General features: G+C 37.4%; 1 protein-coding gene across 4 annotated transcripts in view; it reads left to right on the forward strand.

The window, feature by feature from the left end:
- Positions 1–24,322, forward strand: part of ODAD2 (outer dynein arm docking complex subunit 2) — a 97,543-nt gene that overhangs the window by 67,567 nt on the left and 5,654 nt on the right. For 3 of the 4 annotated variants that reach the window (XM_026710019.2, XM_087916876.1, XM_087916879.1), the window contains 2 exons: positions 12,524–12,712; positions 13,019–13,240. In XM_026710019.2, the coding sequence (XP_026565804.1) occupies positions 12,524–12,712; positions 13,019–13,240 (411 nt within the window). Of the gene's footprint in view, positions 1–12,523; positions 12,713–13,018; positions 13,241–24,322 lie in introns of those variants that run through there. The other variant, XM_087916877.1, reaches the window with a different exon arrangement.

The following is a 24,322-nucleotide window of genomic DNA, read 5'->3' on the forward strand; positions in this document are numbered from 1 at the left end:
TTGTAGACAACAAACTGGACTATACAGCACAGAAAACAATAAAACAAAACAGAAAGACTCTCCCTAAATCTTTTTTTTTAATATGGTAGATGAAATAAACTTAAAAGATACATGGAAAGAAAGAAATGCTAAAACTAAACAATACACCTTCTACTCAAATAGACACTTATCATGGTCCAGAATAGATACGATATGGATGTCAACAGAATTGTTAACTAATATTCAATGAAATAAATATTGAAACAAGTACTTGGGCAGATCACAATCCAATGACAATTAAATGGAAAGGACAAAAAAGAAGATCTAGACCAGGGGTGTCCAACCTTTCACCTTCCCTGGGCCACATTAGAAGATGAAAATTTGGTTTGGGCCGCACATAAAATAAAATAACAGTAACGATACCTGATCATCCAAAAAAAACCATAGAAAACATAGTTAACATATTAAATTTATTTGGAAATGAAGTTGGTGAGATGTTTTTATTATTTATTATTTATTAAAAATTATGTATTTTTTATCATGTTTTTTTTATCACAGTTTTTTCACGGTTTATTTTCTGGCCAAATTTTGCGGGGGAGGGGGAGAGAAAGCTCGCCCGCCTCGCACCTACCTCTCCTGCAAATGGCCCGGCGGAATGAGGCAGGACTGGAAGGCAGAAGTAGCAGCAGTGGCGGGGGCAGAAGCCCCCACCATCGCTGCTGCTTCTGCCCCCACCGCCGCTGCCCCTGCCACTGCTTCTGCCCTGCCACCACCGCTTCTTCCACCACCGCCACCGCTTCTGCCCCGCTGCCACTTCTGCTCCCACTGCTGCTTCTGCCCCGCCGCCCTCGCCTCCGCCACCGCTTCTGCCCCGCCACCGCTGCCGCTTCTGACCCCGCCGTGGGGGCAGCGGCAGCAGGGGCAGAAGCAGCAGCGGTGGTGGGGAAGAAGCGGCGGCAGTGGCAGAAGCAGCAGCGGTGGCAGGGGAAGAAACGGCGGTGGCGGGTGGCGGCGGGGCAGAAGCGGCGGCGGGGCAGAAGTGGCAGCGGCAGCGGGGCAGAAGCGGCAGCGATGGTGGAGGCAGAAGCGGCAGCGGGGGCAGCGACGGTGGGGGCAGAAGCGGCGGCAGGGGCAGAAGCGGCGGGGGCGGGGGCGGCAACAGCAGGAGGTGGCGCTCTGACGGCACCCGCCTTTTCTCTTGCTGCTTGGCCTGGCGCTCGCCTCGCCCCGCCTCGTGCCTGCCTCTCCTCCTCCACCTCGCTGGCTCTGGCACGAAGGTTGGGGTGGGCACTGGGCCGCATTACGAGGCGATCTGGGCCGCATGCGGCCCGTGGGCCGCGGGTTGGACAAGCCTGATCTAGACGGATGCTAAATAATACTATTTTAAAGGAAAAAGACTTCACACAGTGGATGGAGAAAGAACTGCCTTTTTTCTTTAGAGAAAACAAAAAAGAAGGTACATCAATCCAGAATGTATGGGATACAATGAAGGCATATGCCAGAGGCTTGATAATAGACTATACAAGGAAAAGAAATACCATGAAAAGATTAGCCTCTAAGGCATTAGAGGATGAGTATAAAGGACTTGAAAAAGAGCTACAGAAATGCCACAGAAAAAGGACATTAAGTTAAAAATGGATATAACTAAACATAAAATGGGTCTAATAGAAAAAGAAGAATTAGCACAGAAAATTAGAATCGCTAAACAGAATTACTTTGAAGATGCAAATAAACCAGGTAGAGCGTTAGCATATAAATTGAGAAAGGAGAAAGAATCAAGGAAAATATTGCAATTAATAGATGATCAAGGCAAAGTTTGCTATGGTAGTAAAGAAGGGAATCATTCAAGACTATTATGGGAAACTGTACACACAAGAGAATATTGATGAGGAAAGAGTCAAACAGTACCTACAGAATGCTAAGTTCCTCAGATACCTAAAGAAATTGAAACAATGTTAGAAAGCAATATAACAACGATGGAGTTAACTGAAGCACTCAAGAAGCAAAATAATGGAAAGGCACCAGGCCCAGATGGACTTCCAGCAGAATTTTACAAAATATTACAAGAATCGTTGAATCTTCCATTGCTAGAAGTTATGAACGAAGTTATTTTAAAGAAGAGGATACCTAAATCATGGTCAGAAGCTTATATTACACTTGTTCCAAAAGAGGAGGCCAATCCATTACAAATCAAGAACTATAGACCTATTTCCCTACTAAATTCAGATTATAAAATTTTTGCTTCAATATTGGCAGAAAGATTTTAAAAATACTTAAATAATTTTAATCATCCTGATCAAAATGGATTTCTGCCAAATAGACAAATTAAAGACAACATAAGAGTAATCTTGGACACTTTGGAATATTATGAGGCACATCCTGAAAAACAAATGGCTTTGATATTTCTAGACGCACAGTAGGCATTTGATAATGTGAATTGGTGATTCATGTTGTTACTGCTGGAACAGATGGGCTTTGCTAGAAAATTTATTCAAGCAATAGAAGCTATATATCATAAGCAAACAGCAAAGGTAATGATAGAGGGAGAACTGATAGACTCTATTGATATAAGAAAAGGAACAAGACAGAGGTGCCCACTGTCACTTCTGTTGTTTGTGTTAACTTTGGAAGTACTAAATAGAAATATTAGAGATGAAAAGAATATAAAAGGGATGAAAATTAAAAAGGAAGAATTTAAGTTGCAAGCATTTGCAGATGATCTGGTTTTTATTTTAGAAGACCCACTAGAAACAGCATCAAAATTGATAGAAAAGATAGAGACATATGGAAAGGTGGCTGGTTTGAAAATAAATAAAGATAAGACAAAGATCCTGACAAAGAATATGCTATCAAAACAAAAGGAAGAACTGGAAGACCTATTGAAAATTCAGGTCATGAATAAGATCAAGTACTTGCGGATATACTTGGCAGCAAGATGCAGTACACTAAAAGAAAATAATTATATCAAACTTAAACAGCAGATAGCTCTAGATTTGGCGAAATGGGAAAATTTACAACTGTCATTAATAGAGAGAATATCAACAATCAAGATGAATATATTACCCAGAATTTTATATTTGTTTCAAACAATTCCAATTAGGCTTGGAAAAGACTATTTTGAAGATTTAAATAAAATTGTGTTGAAATTTATATGGCAAGGTAAGAAAGCCAGAATAAAGTTAAAACTTTTATAAGATGCTAGAATAAGAGGAAGATTTGGTTTGCCTAATTGGGAGTTGTATTACCAAGCTACAAATTTGATGTGGGTTAAGGAATGGATAACATTAAGAAATACTAGATTGTTGACATTAGAAGGACATGATCTGTTGTTGGGGTGGCATGCTTTTCTATGTTATAAAGCAAGGGTCTCAAACTCACGGCCCGTGGGCCAATTGCTGCCCACAGGACAATATCCTGTAGCCCCCACCGTGATATGAAAGTATAATATTAGTGCGGCCCGCAGGGGGAATGGACCGCTGAAGGAAGTCCGTTCCTTGTCATGGCTGACATTCGGGCCCGGCAAGTCCGAGCAGCCAGCAGATAGAACAGGGCAGCGCCAGATGTTGGAGAAGCAGAGCGGAGCCGGAGATCATTAGCCGCCTCTTTCGCAGCACAAGAAGCCTCCCCCAACTGGCCAGCTGCTCTCCTCCTTCTCTGCCTGTTTGTTCTGTATGGCCGAGGAGGAGGAGACCAGCTGGCTGGTTGGGGGAAGCTTTCTGCACCAAAAGAGGCAGCTACTAATCTCCGGCTTTGCTCCGCTTTTCCAATGGTCCGGCTTCCCCTCTTGCTCCTCACAGTTGCCCTGAGCTGGTGCGGTTCTTTACTTGGGCAGCCAGACGCCCGTAGCAGCGCCTGCAGCAGCAACAGGCAGTTCTTCCCCGGCTCCGCTGAGGTGTCCGGCTGGGGCTGTCAGGACTTGCTACCACCGGTGCAGCTCCGCGCGGCTCCAGTCCCGCGTTGCCTTGGGAAGGGAAAGGCAAAACCAGGAGCCACTGACAAGTAGAAGCCGAGCGGAAATGACATCTGCAGTGCGGCCCAGCCTCACCCAGCCTCTGCCTCCCATGGCCCCCAGGTAAATTGAGTTTGAGACCCCTGGTATAAAGGAACTAAAACACAGGAGTACTTTAGAAGACATTATATACGGGAGTCTCTGTGGTTAAACTGGGAGAAGATTAAAAGAAAATGTTATTTGAAAATTCCAGTCTGGCTATCAACTATTGAAGCATTTTCTTATCCTATAATATACAAAAAGGAACAGTTAGATATGGTGAAATATTGAATGAAAAGGGTGAACTTAAATCTATACAAAAACTAGAGGTACAAGGTATAAAGATGAATTGGTTTTCATATGCGCAAATACATTCAAGGTATGATAAAATTTTAAAACAGAAGGTTTCAATGATAAACTGTCTGATTTAGATAAGATTTTGACAGGTACTGATGAAAGGGTGATTAAAAAATTGTATGGATATTTATTAGAAATTAAACTAGAAGAAGAACAAGTTAAAGAAACTATGATTGCTTGGGGGAAGAATTTTGGATATGGGATTGATCTAGAGAAATGGCAAAAATTGTGGTCTCAAAATTATAGAATGACAATGTCAACAGCATATAAAGAAAATTTGTATAAGATGTTTTACAGGTGGCATTTTCCCCCAACAAGAATAGCAAGAATGTTCAAGAATAAATCCAAAAAATGTTGGAAATGTCATCAGACACCTGGCTCATATTACCATTTGTGGTGGACTTGTGTGGATCTAAAAAATACTGGACTAAAATCCACACGTGGTTGGAAAAAATGACAAAAAATCATATAGACTTGAAACCAGAGATATTTTTATTGGGAATTTTACCTGAAATATATAGTAAACATTTGAAATACCTGATTGTAAATGTATTAACAGCGGCTAGGATTGTATTTGCTAAAAACTAGAAAAATGAGAAAATACCATCACAGGAGGAAATTATTAAGAAAATATTGGAATGTGCTGAAATGAGCAGATTGACATTTGAAATTAGAAACAGGATGATAAACAATTTTATAAAGTTTGGGATCTATTCTATCAATGGTTAGACAATAAAGTATAGTAACGAAATATGCAGACTTTTGGAAAATACTAAATGTATAAAGATGTATTCTTTTCTTATTATATCTACAAAATGATTTTAGGATAGATTTGGGATGATAATATGAATTGTCACAAAACAAATTAAGTAAAATATGATTATTTTCTAAAGCATGAATGAATAAAAGTATAGTCATATAATTGATTAATAATGATACCAATGTATTTAATATTGGATTGAAAATACGAGATCATATACAATGTAATTGTAATTGAAGACTATGAAATGGAAGCACAAAACAATTTGTAAACCAACCGGCACACTGTATGTACATATATAGAAGATGGCCTGATGTTTTTATGTTTGTTTGTTTATGTTTGTTTTAAAAACCAATAAAAATAAAAAAATAAAAAAGACTGGGTGACCCAAAACTCCAAGCACGTATCCAGTGCTTTGAGGAGTTTCACAAAGAACACGAAGACTGCATTGAGGAAAGCAAAAAAGCCCTCCATGCAGCACTCCATGTTACTCTACGGCTAGAAGAAGTGTCAAGGGAGCAGGCCATGTCCAACATAGCTCCTCGATCACACGTGGCCTCCTCCCACCATTCCAAGAAAGCCTCCTTCCTCCATCCCAAACTGGCTAGATCGCCAGCAGGTTCCAGTGTCTCACGCCAATTCTCTGCTACTGGGTCTCACCATCCCTCGAGAGCATCTTCCCGTCACAGCAGCACATGTAAGGCCTCTAATGCAGCAAGTTATGCTGACTGGGCTGCAGAGGCTGAAGTAGAAGCTTCAGTAGCAGATCTACGTGCAACAGAGGAGTTGACACAGCAGAAGGCGGCAGTAGCAGCTAAAGCAGCAGAAATGGCCAAGGCCCAGGCTGAACAACAAGCAGAAATGGCCAAAGCCCAGGCCAATCAATAGGCAGAATTGACCAAAGTTCAGGCCCAATTGGAGTTGGCCGAATGACAAAGGGCCGTGGCAACAAAAACAGCACGGGTGGCAGAATTGAGGAAGGTGGCCGACAACACCTCCTGCACCTTCGACCTTGAAGAGTTGGGAGAAGAGAGACCAGAAACATGGATCAAGGCCTACATGAATGAGCAGCACTTGCTACAAAACAAGCAGATAGAACCGCCTCAGTTGCCTAGCAGTCTCCCACAACCAGGGAAGCATAGGAGTGAATCTCAACCACAGACTCTAAATCTCAGTCACACAACGGATGTTGTAAGACCTAAAATACAATATTCACTTCCCACCAACAGCAGATCTTCCCCAACTGGTGTTGTACGACCTGAAGTCCGAGATTTTCTTCCCAGAATCAGCAACCCTAACCTAACGGCTCATGGCCTGCCAGGCAAGCAAATTAACCCACCAGTGCGCATTACGAGTTCTCAACAAGTTGACATGCAACTAACCACAATTGCACACTCAATCCATTTGCAAAAGAGTTCTCGCCACAACGGCAAGACAACTCTAATGCACAGCGTGAAACCTACACCCAACCTCAAGAGGTACTACCTACATATGTGTGGATGGATAATGACCTCATAAAGTACTCTGAGGTGACCCACATAACGTCCACAACACATGCCCTCAAGCCAGAACGCTAACGCCTACGAGGACGTCATATGAAGAGATGACCTGCCCTCATAGAGAAGTAACAGAGAACCGTCACTAAGGTGTGGAAGGTTAGACTTAGCAGTGGTGTGTACAAATTCAACAACAAGCCAGGCAGAGAATAACTACTGTGGAAAAACATTTTCACAAATACCATTCAACGTGAACAGCTGATTCCCAGTGAAGAACTTAAATTTCTGTTGGCATGGCTAGGACTACAGTCTAGTTACATGGTGAAACACATTTACACAGGCATACTTAACCACCCAGGTACCACTCTAAAACGAGCATGGGATGCTTTGGACCGGAAATATGGCGAGGACACATTGATGTAATACTTACTCCTAGAACAGCTTAACAGTTTCCCGTGTATCGCTAACTACAAAACCCGAAGACTAGAAGAATTTTCCAACATCCTTATGGAGCTGCGAACAGCCAAAGAATGTTCTGACTTACCAGGACTGGCTTGCCTTGATCTCTTCATAATGCAAGAAGCAATCATTGCCAAACACCCAAAAGAAATATTAGAACGATGGATTGTTTTGTCTGATGCCTTTCTGGCTGCAAACCACAAAAGAGAACCACCCTTTGCCTTTCTCCAGGAATTCGTTCTCCGGCAAAATGAGTCCTGCAACAGCTTTAGAAACCTTCGCCTCAGATGCAGATTTTACCCAATTAACAGAGACCACAACTGAAACTCTGCACCTCTCCAGAGTATACTGCACATCTCTACAGATCATCACCATGCGACAACACAAAACACAGGGGTTGTGACCTCCTCCATAAAGACTTTGGGAGAGGACTCATCACAAGCAAACCAATTTAAGCCTCCAACTCCAAAGAGAGGCCAGTTTTGCCCTTTGCACAACACTCAACACACGCTGAACAGGTGCCAGAGCTTTGCAGCGAAATCCCTGACCCACAGGAAAGAGTTGATAAAAGAGTACCAATTCTGCTACAAGTGTTGCAAATCTAAATATGCGCCCAAAGACTGCACAGCCAAGGTGCAATGCCATCTATGCAACAGCAATGAGCACCCAACTGCTCTGCATCCAGGCTCTGAACCACCACAGCAGACAACTCCTAACCCTCCTTTGAACAAGGAGCCTCAGCATGCTGTGACAGCACAATCGGAGCCAGTGGTGAGTGTCAATAACACACCAGCCCCTCGCTTTTGTTGTCAGATCTGCTTAGCCAAAGTGTACCCTGATGGACGCCCAGAAGAAGCAGTGAAGATGTGTGTAATACTGGATCCTCAGAGCGATTGCTCACTAGCCAGGTCTGCATTCTTTGACCTCTTTGAAGGAAGGAAGAAGTGCACTTCATGATATCAACGTGCACCGTACCAAGACGCACGGTGGGGAGGGAAGCTACTGGACTCTGTATAAAGTCATTAGATGGAAGTTCCCAGTTCCTACTGCCACCCGTGTTGGAATGGGACATGATACCAGATGACCGCAGCCACATTGCAACACCAGAGGTAGCTAGCAACATACCTCACCTGAAGCATATGGCTCATCACTTCCCCCCCAGATCCTGAAGCCAAGATTTTGCTTTTGCTGGGATTCGATGCCCCTGACGTCTTAGTGCACACTGAAGTAGTCAGAGGCCTGAGATACATACCCTTTGCCTTCAAGACAGACCTGGGCTTGGGAATCTCAGGAATTATCGGTGTCGATCGGATGCAGGCCCCAACCCAGGCAGATGCCTTCGCATCATCTATTCTGACAGCCTTCCGACACCCTTTAGCACCATCGAAAACAAGAATGCCGGTCCATCCTAAAAGGCTGCTGGCGACCAGTAGACTTTCAGTAAGAAACCCTAAACGGCCGCCAGCAACCACCAGACATTCACGAATACGCTCTACAAGGGCAAGTGTCTTCTCAACATCCAGTTCAACTGCTTGTCAACACCCCTTTGAACCATTGGAAGCAAGAGTACCTGTCCACCCTAAATGGCTGCCAGCGGCAACCAGCAGACTTTCACCAAGACGCTCTACACAGATTGGTCACTGACCTAGTGCTGCTGCAGAGAAAGGCTGAACTTGAAGTTTGAACCTCAAGCTTTGCATGCTTTGCTTTCTTTGATGCTTTATTAATGTTTACTGTTTCTCTTAGTTATATAGCTAACTGTTCATTTTAATTATATAGTTATCTGCTATTCAGTTACTATTACTCTTTACTGTTTATCTTAGTTATACAGTTACTTTAGTTAGTGGAATTTACAATTCCAGGCGGGGAGTGTGCTGTCCAGACAGTTTAGAGTTAATGGGATTTGGGATAGTTAGTTAGAAATTAAGAGCTGTCTCCTTAAGGGAATGCATCATGGTAAATGTAGTTAAGGTATCCTGGGAAATGTAGTCCATGTCAGGTAGTCACATCTGCAATCCTGATTGGTCACTAAATTGGCCCTTGTTGGGTTGGGGGAGGCTCCCTCACTCTTGCCTGAATCCTTTACCATGCAACCATTTCAATCATCATGGGGATGAGAGTTTATTATCTTTCTAGACCATAATGTAGATATGCAAAGGATTGGACATTAAGAACAACCTTGTCATAACTGTGAGTTGATAAGGATGCCTGATGAACCACTAAAAAAGACTTTATATGGATGCTTTGTGGAGTTGCTCTGTCTGCTTTATACCCATCCAGAGCGTAGTAAGCAGAACATGTATGATATTTTTTATTTTTAGAGCTCTGAATCGATAACTAAGCAAGGAATATAATGTTTATATTTTCCAATATCCCTCAACTCCTAAATAGACTAAATAGAGAATAAAATTTATGCTTCTTCTGAATTTTGTCATTTCTGATACTGTCCTAATCTATCTATTCTATTCTACTCTATGAAGTTACTAGCAATGCTAGAGAGAGATACTTTTTCAGTATCAGAAAGAAAGAAAAACAGCTTCCTTTTGGGCTATATCAAATGACTTAACTGTAACAGAATTGCCCTATTAATTTTCTTTGATATTTTAAAGAATGTAGAGTGTGTGCATAACTCCATGGGAAATCACGGGAGTTGGTAAATCTCTAGTTGTCATAATTTGTCTCTCTTTTTAATTTTTATGTAATTATCATATGCTGATTCATATTTGAAAATGAACCATCTTTGGAAGACTTTATTACCATCCCACACAGTGTTACAGAACTGATAGATCTCAGAGCTTTGAATGCAGGATTATATAGAAAACATGGAAAGTTGCAGAGTTGACTTGTAGAAGTTATTGGATGCTAAGATTAAGGCAAATAATTTACAAGATTACTTCCTTAATGTCAGACTAGGGAATAGAGCCAGTGTTACAATAAATGATACTTTGTGTTTATGAGGAAGCTTTCCTCTTTCATCACAGTCAAGCAGATCCAGGTGTAGCTTGGCTGCCTGCATTGGGGCATTGAAGAATTACAAGGCATGCTGCATGGGCAATAAAAGAGCATTTCTGTATATCACGGCAAATGTTGTTCCGGTATGGTGCTAATGATTGTTTTTTTGCAGTGGTAAAGTATATATCAGAATTAATCGTGTGTGTGTGCTTAAGGAGCAGTATTGAGGCAACAGAATCTTCTTAACAGAAGTAGATTTAGATTAATTAGCTGGTTAATTCAATAGCTACAAACCATAACGGTAGAAGTAATTGCTGTGACAGAGTGGAAGTATATTAGCCAATCTAAGCAAATAATTATGAAGAATTGCAGTGAAAAGTGTTCTGAGCTATGTTGATATTGGAAAGTCAATTTGTAGTCATGATACTACTTATTCCCTGTGGTGAATAATGTAAACATAAAAAACATTCAAGGATTACAAAGTCTGCCTTGTTAAAAGAAGGTTGCCATGTTGATCCCAAACAAAGACTGATAGGTTCCAAAATGATTCAGACACTTTTAATTGCACAGAAAATGGATAGCAATCTGATAGATATTTTAAAAAGACCTTTATTTAAGACAATAAAGACATTTATCACATTCTGCATATACAAAACAATTTTAACAGTTACTTTGATTAACTTTAATTTTGTGAATCTTCAATACTTCAAAAAGTTATGAATGAAGATCTAATTTGTGGTAAGAAGATCTATGCTTGACAGTGTGGGCACCTGTAATTGACAAGTAGAATATGTAATGAATTTGTAATCTGATTACTAAATCTTATGAAAGAAATACACATTTCAGCTATTAAAATTATTAAAAGCATACGTGCTAAACCTACAGTGGAGTTAGGGGAAAACAGAACTATATTTTTGTTTGTGAATAAATAGCTACTAAAACTTTTCATGAAGGAATTCAAGATCAGGATATTAATTTTTCTTTGGGTTCTTAGCATCTCAGATAATTATACTTCTATACTATTGAAAGAAGGAGATAATTGTTCTGATCAGAGAAGATTCTTATTATTGTATAATACATGTATAATAAATATACTTTATCTGACTTCAAATTATTTATTCTTCTCCTTGCTTGCTGTCCCCATGTGACTGAAATGTAAAGCTCCCATTACATTTAAGTTTTTAAGTATCTGATATGTGTTAACTAACCACCAAATCTCTTCTTATGTTCTTACTATTGTTAGAAATAATCTGGTCTGATATTACAGAGTTGCTATACATAAATATCTATGTATGTGTATGTTTCATTTGCCAATATTTTTGTGTTAATTTCCATGATTTTATTAGAACCATTGCATTAAAAAAATCTATTGTACATTATTTAGGATACATTAGTTAGCTTTTGCAAGCTTTGGCACAGACAATAAATGCATTAAATTAACAAGATTAGTATATTCATTTCTAGTTGTTATTACTCAACAATAATAATTTTAAGGACGTGAGAACGAATATGTGTTGTTCTGATCTGTGGCAGTTATACTAAATTTAATGAAACATAAAATATTTCCCTATAATTGTACATAAATATTTACTATATTGTTTGCATTATAATTAAACCATATGTATTCATGTTCCATAATGGTGAAGTCTTTACAGGTAGACAATATTAACTTTCATTATAGAGCTCATTTTGTATGGCATCAGTCTGGACTAACAAAATATTGCTTCAGAATTACATTCCTCAGGTGTATATATAGTCTTTTCCAAAATGGTTGGCTCACATATTAATTACTTACTGTATGCTATAAGCTCATTTTCTCATTCAACAGTTTTTTATGAAATGCAGAAAAGACATACTGAATTTTCTCCTTTTCCTATCCCCCTGTAAATGGACTTTAGAATGGTTTCCTTTAAAATGGCAGGCAGTGGAATCAGACAAGGACAGGTTCTCCAGAAGAAACCATAGTCCATAGAGGATTCTTGGTAACTCAGGTTTATTTGCACAGCCACACCATCACATTTTTGGGCAAAAGCAACTAGAGTTGATAAATTGGCTTTGACATCTTAAGCTTTCTAAGATGCTCCAAATGGAAAATACTACTGATCTTTTTTGGTATGCTTTTATCTGTAAGGATATAATGTTTATAAACAGTGTACCTTTTCAAAGCAGCATTTAGTTTATAAGAATTCGGACCAATATGAGATGTAAAATTATGATTCTGAAATATGAAAAAAATACAACACTTTAGAATTTTGGCAGATAAGTATGTTTTTCATGGTATGTTCATTTGAAAAGCAGTAGCTGTAATGATCTGGTCTCACAAATCACACGTAACCTAGAGGTGTCATTATGAAGTACATAGAGCTACCATACTTTTGAAGGTAGAAAATAATTATTTCTGCCATCATGCTAGAAAAACCTGGTCATCTACGAAGAAGATATTTATGTCATCCCTATTTGCTGAGATTTAGTTATAATTTTGAAAATTACTCACGGAAATAAATTTTTATAATTTGTCTTATTTTCACTTAGGATGCTGGTGAAATGGTTCGTTCGTTTGTTGGTGGTTTGGAACTAATTGTTAATCTTTTAAAATCTGAAAGTAAGGAAGTTTTGGCAAGTGTGTGTGCTGCAATCACCAACATAGCAAAAGATGAAGAGAATTTAGCTGTTATAACAGATCATGGTGTTGTTCCTTTATTATCCAAATTAGCAAATACAGTAAGTAAAACCTTGTTGCTAATATTTTGGAATACACTGTATGATGTTATATTTTATATTTCTTCTGCAGTTAAACATAAAATGTTATTTCAGAATCTGCATACTCTGATAAAAATATAATTGTTCGGAGGTCCTAATCTTTTTTAAAAAAAACTGATGTTAATAACCAACAGAGCATTGAGAACAAAGAAACCAATCTTTTTTCTTTTTAACCTCCTTTCATATTTTTAATAGTTGCTGAAGTGTCTTCCATTAAGACATCAGGGGATGCATTTTTATTATAATTTATTTTTCCTCTTGATTTAGAACAATGACAAATTAAGGCGGCATTTAGCTGATGCGATTTCTCGCTGCTGCATGTGGGGAAGTAACAGGATTGGTTTCGGAGATACCAAAGCTGTTGCCCCTTTGGTACGTTACCTGAAATCAAGTGATCCAGAAGTTCACCGAGCTACTGCACAAGCACTGTATCAACTGTCAGAGGATCCCAACAATTGCATTACCATGCATGAAAATGGAGTGGTAAAGGTAAGATAGATAGGTGGATGGATGGATGGATGGACGGATGGACAGACAGGCTGGCTGGCTGGCAGGCAGGCAGGCATATAGCCAGACAGAGAGAGAGACAGAGAGACAGATAAGAAAGACAAACATACAGATGATAGGTCAATAAATAATGGAGATAGATAGATAATAGATAGACGGACATTCAACATCATTTATCTCTTCTTATAATCCCTTGGGATTTCTTTAATATATTGTATTATTAAAAATAGTTTGAAAAGTGCAATTAGCTAAACTAAAGCTATTAGGTTACTAGCTTAGATTAATCAATATTTTTTGAAATGCTAGAACTTTACAAGCTGCAGTGGCTGGCTCTCAGTCTCTTCTAGGACTAGTTCAAAGAACTGGTATTATCTGGAGGTCCAAGTACTGATTCTAAAACATCCCCTCCCAAATATGCCTAACTATCTCTTTCGTTCATCTTTGGTGGTCCAATGCACTTAGGTAAATGACTATCAGAAATGACTACGGTAGAATTCAAGTTACATAATATTCTTGCTTGTGGGCTACAATTATCTCAGGCATTTAACAATGCTCTCTTTGTGCCTAACTACTTGGCATTTTATATTTAATGTAGTATACCTTTTATGTTAGCTTTTACCTTTTTAGTTTCTCTGCATGTAACTAGGAAAAAAACAAAAATAAAATAGGAGACCCTTCAAATTTCTCATTCTGTTGTTAGCTAGCTAAACTACTTTGCCTCACAGCAATATTACCACACTTGAACAACTGAATAGATATAAGTAATTACTACTACAAGAATTTTATAATTGACTCTTAAAATCATGTTACATAACATTCAACTTTGTAAGACTCAAAATAATGAATAAATCTTTTTATCTTACTCTCAATAAGAAAAAATGGATTTTATAAATAATTTACAAGTAATGCTACATGTATTTTTGAAACTTTTTAAAATCTGAAAATCTCAGTTTCTGGCATTCGATAGGATGGCAATTTCCCATATTGTTGGAGAATTGATCTTTAATATGTGGACTAATCTTAAGTCTTTTTCACTATGGAATAAGATAATTTTATTTTAAATTTATAGAAATTAGTCAAGTCAAGCCTACATGTTTACTTCAAATAGACTAAAATATGGACCTATTTATGTAGGTAACATTCTCTATTTAATTTGAATACTTTGTGCCTTCTTTTGTTTGCTTTAAAAAGTTATAGTTGGATGCCACATATAACTTGGGAGCCTTTTTTGCAATAAAACATACCAGTAGCTATGAGCATTGCATAATAATGGACAGATAGTGGTGCTGCTGTTTTACATACTAACGATATTGATAAGTAGCAGTGATTTATCATCAGGCTGTGAAACACATGGATAGTTGGCTGAAAGAACTGATAGAGCAATAAAACTATAGGAATACAAATTATACACAGAATAATCATGCCTTATGCAGACCTCTTTTTAATTCAGGATTCAGTAGATGGCAGTAACAAGTGACTTTGGCTTATCTTAAAAAAATAACCAGGGTAATTTTTGGTTAATACTTAGATGAGGAGACTATGAGAAAAATCCTAGGATTGTAGCCTAGATTAGAAAATCAAGAAATCAGAGAAAGCAACAGCAAATCCTTTATACATTTCTGAGAACATTATATGTATATGTTTGGGTACAGTAATCACAAATTAAGCTAAATTTCAGAGAATTTTTGCCTTCTATGTTGTCATATATTTTTGTTCAAATGTATAACACATCCTAGGATTTTTCTCACAGTCTCCCATTAAGCATTCATTGTAATGAGGACAGAAGGCAAATTTTGTCTTATTTTTACAAGATAGAACTCTATCATTGCTTATGCTTTTGGGGGGAGCTGTTGCACAAGTATAATTTGGTGGAAAGAAGTACAAAGTATTGCAACAAGATATTTTTGGCAACTTCTTGGTATTTTATTAGTGCTTCCTTTAAACAGTGGGATGTCTTGAATAATACTCCTAGCTTTTCATCCTTTGTCTACCCATTTCCTTTTTTAAAAAAAATCTCATACCATGACTACAATGTTGCTGTCTGTATTATTCTAGATTTATTATAGATAATGATTAGTTTAGCAGTTGTTGAGGATCATGCCTTGTGACTACTAAACGGTTTACATCTGCCTAGCAGATAAAACCACTGTGACCATGTCATGACCTTCCATGAGCAGAAAAAGCTTTCTAATGCAACCCACTGCTCCACATTCATTAAAACAGATTGATGGTCACTGACCAAATCTGGTCATTGACCACATGTTTAATTAAACCAGTTCAGTATTCATGTCTATTGAATATTGTTCTCAGTATTCAAGATTAGCTCTGAAGATCAGGTTTCCAAGGTATGTATGGTAAATTGAAGATGATTCTGAAAAAAAGAGCCAACAAACTCAGGAAAGATCAAGAAACCAGTGAATAGATTTGTTCCTTGGAAGCATTACTGATAAGGAGAGAATGGAAGTTTATCCATATGTGTTCTGGATAGCTGCTTCTCACAAGGAAAGCACAGGACAGCATATGCTCAATTTTACAATCTTTTTTGTTGCTGTCATTAAGTGAATCACCACAATTGTTAAGTGAGTCATGCAATCATTAAACAAATACAGCCTTGCATTAATTTTGCTTGTCCAGAACCCCCTGGAAAGGGAATAAATATCAATCACATGATCCCAGCAAATTGTAACCATCATAAATACATACCAGTTACCAAGTACATGAATTTTGACCACGTGACTACAGGAATGCTATGAAGGTCATAAGTAAAGAACTTTTTTCAGTTCTTTTAACAATCATTATATGAATGGTTGTGTGTTGAAGACCAGCTGTACTTCTAACAGACTTAATTTTTAGTTCATTCCAATATTGTGGTAGAATTTGATTTCTTTTCATTTCTTCTTTGTCCTATTGCATAGTGTTCTTCAATGCTTTAACAAGATTCTTTGTAAATATAATAGGAAAATTGTCTAGGATACTCCTTTGGCTTATCATTTGTATTCCCCTTTTAAAACTTCAGCCAATTTCTTTTGTAGATCCAGTGTCAGTCAGTCAATCAGTCAAGTGTTTATTACGGTCAAAGACCAGTACAAATAGATCCATTGAATCTTACTTTTTCAAATCATTGAGCTGTCAGTTGTAAATCTACTTTTGATATCATCTTTATCTTGTCAGATAAAATGTGTTCTACATTTCTCATTTCTAATAACATCTACAGTATAACCTATCTATTGAAGCAAATAACACGATTGACATTGTTAATATTGTGGCTACTAATTTCTGACTGCATTGTTCCAAAATCTCTTTCAGCACTTTCATTGTAAAAATATTTCATTGTAAAAATCTATTGTAAACATGGATTTTATAGACTTGTGTCTTTTTTCTTTATTTAAGATCTTTAATCCTCAATAATATCCAGTTTTCAAATCATGAAATTGCTTATCTCTGCTGTACCTTCCAAAAACCTAAACAGATTTCCTACTTTAAGCTGTGTGTTCTTTATAATTAATTCCAAAATCTTATTGTTTCAATATTCCAAATTTATCTGGATTCTTAGTTCATTTATAACTTTTTAAAATCAAAATTTTATTTACTCCTTTGCTATTTATTCCAGATTCTTTAAATTCTTAAGCTTATAATTACTTTTTCTTTTGTTCAAAATTGAAGATAAATTCACTCAGTGAATAGTTTTCAATCTTATGGTTCTGAAGGGATAATTGTTTGTAATGTGGTGGGGGGTAAGGAGTCACATTGTTTATACTATTTGGAATGAAAGTTGGAAGTCACTTCTTTGTATATTTCTTTTCTCTTTATTTTTATTTCTATTATTATTACTTTTATTGTCAGAATACTACATGTGTACAATGAGATTGGCTGGGCCCCTTCATGCACTCCCCCCGAACACAACTCACAGTGAGGACAGAAGTCCCTAACCCACTATGTGACCTTGTTGCATAATGTGCCGCCCCTTTTTTATTTGCTCTTTATTTTTTATTTTTCCTTGCAACATTTTTCTTCTTTCCTCTTCTCTTTGCTATTATAATAAAAATTCATATGTATAACAGACATGCCAAATATTCCATGAAACTTGTGTTGCTGTGATTGTTTCAGTCAGGTTTTGTTTGTGGCTATCACAAATATTTCCCTGACAAAATGACAAGTACATTTAGTACACAGCATTATTTTTTTTTTTAATGATAACATACCTGGACACTGTTTTACAAGAGATTCTTCTATATTAGAAGGCTGGACTTACTCCAGGTCCTCTTTATTCAGTCTTGATAAGAGTGATGAGGTGAGTATTTGCCAAGCTTGCCTCTACCATATGTGTGTGTAAGAGAGAGGGGAAGGTGTGTGTGTGGATTGGATGTGGATGTAAATGTGTGTATAACTTGCAGACGTGTTGTTTTTATTTTCTTCTAGAAAGCTTTTAAGACTTGGCTTTTCCCTCCAGTCATTTTTGCCATTGATGGTCTGTTAAGATATATATATAAAATACTGTATATATACACATACATACATACATACACACACACACACATATATATACATACATATATACACTGTTCAAAAAAATAAAGGGAACACAAAAATAAGACATCCTAGATCTGAATGAATGAAATGTTTTTATTAAATACTTTGTTCATTACATAGTTGAATGTGCTGACAACAAAATCACACAAAAATTATCAATGGAAATCAAATTTAGCAACCCATGGAGGTCTGGATTTGGAGTTACACTCAAAATTAAAGTGGAAAAAAACACTACAGGCTGATCCAACTTTGATGTAATGTCCTGAAAACAAGTCAAAATGAGGCATGTGTGGCCTCCATGTGCCTGTAGACCTCCCTACAACGCCTGGGCATGCTCCTGGTGAGGTGGCGGATGGTCTCCTGAGGAATCTCCTCCCACACCTGGACTAAAGCATCCCCCAACAACTGGACAGTCTGTGGTGCAACATGGCATTGGTGGATGGAGTGAGACATGATGTCCTAGATGTGCTCAATTGGATTCAGGTCTAGAGAACGGGCGAGCCAGTCCATAGCATCAATGCCTTTGTCTTTCAGGAACTGCTGACACACTCCAGCCACATGAGGTCTAGCATTGTCTTGCATTAGGAGGAACCCAGGGCCAACTGCACCAGCATATGGTCTCACAAGGGGTCTGAGGATCTCATCTCGGTACCTAATGGCAGTCAGGCTACCTCTGGCAAGCACATGGAGGGCTGTGTGGCCCCCTAAAGAAATGCCACTCCACACCATTTCTGACCCACTGCCAAACCGGTCATGCTGGAGGATGTTGCAGACAGCAGAACGTTCTCCATGGCATCTCCAGACCCTGTCACATCTGTCATATGTGCTCAGTGTGAACCTGCTTTCATCTGTGAAGAGTACAGGGCGCCAGTGGCGAATTTGCCAATCTTGGTGTTCTCTGGCAAATGCCAAACGTCCTGCACAGTGTTGGGCTGTAAGCACAACCCCCACCTGTGGACATCGGGCCCTCATACCACCTTCATGGAGTCTGTTTCTGACTGTTAGAGCAGCCACATGAACATTTGTGGCCCGCTGGAGGTCATTTTGCAGGACTCTGGCAGTGCTCCTCCTCTGGCAGTGGCCCTCCTTGCACAAAGGCGGAGGTAGTGGTCCTGATGCTGGGTTGTTGCCCTCCTACAGCCTCCTCCACATCTCCTGATGTACTGGCCTGTCTCCTGGTAGCGCCTCCATGCTCTGGACATGACACGCTGACAGACACAGCAAACCTTCTTGCCACAGCTCACATTGATGTGCCATCCTGGATGAGCTGCACTACCTGAGCCACTTGTGTGGGTTGTAGACACCGTCTCATGCTACCACTAGAGTGAAAGCACCGCCAGCATTCAAAAGTGACCAAACCATCAGCCAGAAAGCATAGGAACTGAGAAATGGTCTGTGGTCACCACCTGCAGAACCACTCCTTTATTGGGGATGTCTTGCTAACTGCCTATGCTTTCTACCTGTTGTCTATTCCATTTGCACAACAGCATGTGAAATTGATTGTCAATCGGTGTTGCTACCTAAGTGGACAGTTTGATTTTACAGAAGTGTGATTGACTTGGAGTTACATTGTGTTGTTTAAGTGTTCCCTTTATTTTTTTGATCAGTGTATAATTTTATGTATTTTATTATTTGTTTAGCTGTTTGTTAGCTGCCTAAGATTATTTTGTATAATATGGGTGGCCATATAAACTATTCTAATCAATAAATTAATAAAGTATAACTCAAAGCTGATTTACATAGGCAGATAGGCCATTTCGGATGTAATTCAATGGAGAGAACATTTGCATTAAGTATAATCTTTAAACAACTTTCCTTTTGGAGCAGGGTTTAGAGGACAGGTTTCAAGTAAACGGCAATAAGAGCATATATGAGACACATTATTTCCAGTCTAATCCCTAGTAAAGGACAATAATTTTGATGATTTTATTATTATTGATAGTCTCCTCTTTGGTAACTTTTTAATTTAGGAACATTTGGGGAAACCTGTATGTTGGCATTCTCTACTTGGCATGTTCTGAATATCTTTTAGTCTTCTAAAAAGAAGCCTGTCCCATTAAGCTTTAGGTTTGTTGGAGCAGTTCAACAGAAGCTGTGCCCTACAGCTCTTTTAGTGATAAATGAGCCATTTCAAATAAGTGGAGCTGCAGCCAATTTATGCAGAAGGAATCATTAAAGAATTTTTAAATAGATAGTTTTGAAGGTTCAAAATGTATAAACAAGGTATGCTAAACTCCAACATATACTCCGAATTTTAATGGAAAAGGTTGCAGCTCTTTGACTTTTCCAACTTTAACAGAATTTGCCAAAAAACCAAAAAATCTGGCATGAGCCATAGGTAACAGTTCCATCTTTCATCTAGGTTTCTCTTCTGTATTTATCTTGCTTTAGAGAATGCAGGGAATGTCCTTTTTTCCAACTTGGCACTTTTATCTAAACCACAGAAAATACATTGAGCAGCTTCTTGCAATTGTCTAAAAACAAATTCCAGTTCAGGAGACTTTGTAGAAAAGTCAGGCTAGGATCCAGAGATCCCAGTGCACAACTGGAAAACATTTCTACACATCCATAGAGGAGTCACTGATTTTCCATACAGCCACAGAAAATCCCCCGGTCCACATATGTAGCTTTTTAGGAGCAAAGAGGAATGTTAGCTATAAGAAAACCCACTATGCAATTGGCATGCCTATCTCGATTAACCTGAGATAGGTGAAAAGCAAAACTCCCCAAAGAATACTATTTGTAAATAGTGCTACCTTAAAATATAATTGTACAGCTAATAAAATGAATTTCTTTTCACTGGCAGATAGCAGACTAAGCACACTGAGGCAAGGTGCCAGGTAATTATTTTTGGCAATGAGCTGAGCAAAAATAGTTTCCTTGAGGGAAAAAAAGAGCATTCACAGAAGCTGAACATAAGAAAAAACAATAATAATGTATTTCAGACTTCTTGACTAGCCTTTTTGGCAATCATTAAAAATATGATACATTTCTGCCTGAAAACAGCAAGTTTAATTTTACCAATTAGCTGAATATTGTATGTATTGAATTAAAGCTCTGGCCGCTGGCTGTAGTAATTAACCATCAGAACACACTTGTCAATATCTTCTTTCAAAATAGTTTGCTGTGTTCTTGGTAAGATTCCTACAGACGCTAGATTTTATCATTTATTTGATAGTTCTTCATATTATAGGATGTTTTTACACATTTCAACTGTTTGTTTGTTTGTTTTTATGTACCGAAAGCAGCTGTTAGACATTTACTTTTATACAAAGGAAACTGGCGAAGGAAGAGGTTTTGTTTTTTAGGAAAATTCTTCATGTCTTTGTAGATGCAGAAGAAAGGAAGGAATGCATTTCATTCCTTGTTGCTTCTTTGCCGGCTTGTTGTTTGGCAAGTCCGAGCAAATGATGGATGTACATTTATTTGCAGTCTTTCGGTCATGTAACATCTTTAAAAATCTTCAGTCTTGTATGAGTGTTGAAATGTAGCAGCTGGTAGGGCAATTTAGGGCTGAATAAGGCCACAAGATGGATATTGCAATGCTTCCTTTCAGAACTAGTCTACAGATGGCAGAATTTTCTCATAATATTTGTGATCCCTTAAAGTTGGAAATCTTCAAAATACCGGAATTTGTCTTTCTTTTACTTGTCAATATTGCCTTCATTTTAATGTATACATTTCCCTTTTCATACATTTCCCTTTGTTTTAGTATCAGGATTTTCTAGTGTCATAACTTTGTTTACAGATATTGCAAGGTCAGATACATGGTTGTTGATTATGCGCCATCAAATCAATGTTGAATTTTATTTACCATGGAGATAGATCTTCAATATGATCTATCCTCAGTCTGCCCATTCAGTCTTCCAATAATACATTCGTCACTGCTACAGTCAAGATTATAACATCCTAGTGTTAACTGAGCTATTGATTAAATCACTTTGTCACCACATATTGTACACAACACATTTTAATGCAGATTTTTATTGGTAGTTTTCTTTTAAAATTTGTTATTTTAATATTTTACCCAGTCGCATATTTTATTATGCATTGCTATAGGGCACCAGAATAATAAAAGTAATAAGAGACAAGTCATTGTCCAGCTTGAACACAAATTATATTTTTTCATAGACTTCAAAATCCCTGAATCTCAAGTTTTAAAAATGAACCTTAATTCACTTTTACCCCATTAGCAATATTAGTGAACATTTCGTAGCGCTTAAGAAAGAAAAAAACAGAAGGCAACCAGCCATTTCCTGCTTATTATAGAGTGAAGAATTAACAGCATTTTGGTTTAACGGTTCCTTAGATTATATGCCAAAAGTTATGTTCCAGCCTACATGGGATTTCCCCCGTGTCCATTTTCAACTGGAATCTGTTCACTTTTGACCATGATATTTGAAGGCCAAGTTCTTTCAACAATATACAATATATATTCCAAATATTATGTTATCCTTTTATTAATCGAGAAGAAAAAGAATGGAGTTAACTAGCAATTAAATGGTAACTCAGTTCTAATCCTATTTAGTTTTGGATTATGCTACATGTATTATTTATCATTTAACTGAAACAGAAGCTTTTAAGGAACAAATTATATGTGTAAAATAACACATATACTTGAAACTATAACATATAGTTTCAAGCTTTGGTTGGTGAAAACAAGCACAGACTCAATCTAGATTGATACTTCTTTGGATGGATTTTGACCACATGTTTTTATTCAAGACAGGCTTTTTTATGTTTGGAATACAGCTAAAAAGTCCATTTCCTTCCTAATTAGAGAGTCAAGGAATTCAACGTCTTTGAGAAACAAGCAATCATTGAATTGAAAAAGAAAAATTAATACAGTAATTTCTAGCATCACTTAAGAATAATAAGCCTCAATTGTATCTATTTTAGGCAATATATGTGATCATTATATATTTATGAAGCTTTATATTTATAAATTCTTTGATGAGAACATAGTATTTATTTAGGTAGCTAAGTTAGCTCTGATTGGTAGTTTCCAGAAAAAAAGCTTGTCATACAAACCAGAGATTCCAAGGGACTAAACCTGAGACATTGTGAATGTAAAATCTATAGTCTCCAAGATTATCTGTGCTTCCTCTCTAGGTCCAATATTTGCCTATCAAATCAGAACAAACAATTTTTAAACTGTATTAAATCAATTATTATTTTTAAATGAATGCATTTTAGTATGCATATAATATGAAAAGTAACAAGAAGGTGATTTAACAGTTGTGATTTAACAGGTATTTCCAGTTTGTAAAATTCTCAGTTCCTAATATCTTGGATCCAAGCTCATTGCACAATAGGCGGACATAATTCCTTTGAAATAAGGGCTTCTTTAGAGCAAATCTCATCTCAATCTCCCCCCTCCCTACAATTGCATTTATTCATTATTTTAGCAAATTTAACAAAAGAGACTAATTAGAAGAAATTGGATAGCCATTTGTCCAGAATAGTATAAGGTCTCTTGCTTGAACAGGGGGTTAGACTAGAAGGCCTTCAAAGTCCCTTCCAACTCTGTTTTTCTATATTTTGCAAAATGAATTTATTTTCCCATTTCCTCTCAGTGTTTATTCAACCATAAGTGGAAATTTTGTTTCTAATTTTTTTTTTAACATTAGGATTTATAGATTGGCTCTAACATTTTGCATATAAAGTTATGGTAGTAGTAACCAAATACATTTCCTGCTCTCTTTTAAAATGAGTTAATGTATAATCTGTGTAATGTGTATAGATCTATAAAAACTGTAGCAGATATAAATAAGACATGTTATCTTGAAAAAGCTTCACACCAACTAGAGGTTGGCATTTTTATAAGAATTTATTAGCTGACTAATAAATTATAAATTCAGCCTGGATGATTGAAAATCTCCTTAGAGACTTGTCTGATTTTTTAAAAAATCCTTTAATGCTACTAAATAACATGATTTTAGGGGAAAAGAAATAACAATGCTTTTGATCACAAGAATATGATAAGAATATCATAAGAACTACACATATTTTCTTTTATTGGCATCACAATATATATAGAATGGTTTTATTATCAAGTCCCCAAACACTGAAAAGAGTATTATTTCAAGTTATCTTTGAAATTTATTATGATTATTATGATATTCAGAAAACAAAAGATCTATGAATATACAGTCTATAATCATAAATAGTATTTTCCTGATGATGTTTCATGATGAACTTTAGGTAAATCATTGTAGTTACTATGTGCACACATAACTTTGGTTTTAAGTCAGACATATGATTATATTTCTGCCTTTAACTCATCTGCTGGATTCATAGGGAAATTGCTTCATGATGCAATATGCTGCACTTAAAAACTCATCAGAACTTCAGATTGTGGCAGAAAATAAAAACAGGAGGTGACTTTCAGGAACTGAATGGAGGAAGGGACTTCAGAAAACACAAGTAGTTTATGGGGAAAAGCCACACCAAGTTGTTCCTTACATTATCCATCAAAGAAGCATAGCAATGCCAGGCTCTTAAAGCACCATATTTATGTCATTGATAAAACTC

Source organism: Pseudonaja textilis, chromosome Z (assembly GCF_049901715.1).
Source record: "Pseudonaja textilis isolate UNSWEBS1 chromosome Z, rPseTex1.2, whole genome shotgun sequence".
Taxonomy (NCBI): Eukaryota; Metazoa; Chordata; class Lepidosauria; order Squamata; family Elapidae; genus Pseudonaja; species Pseudonaja textilis.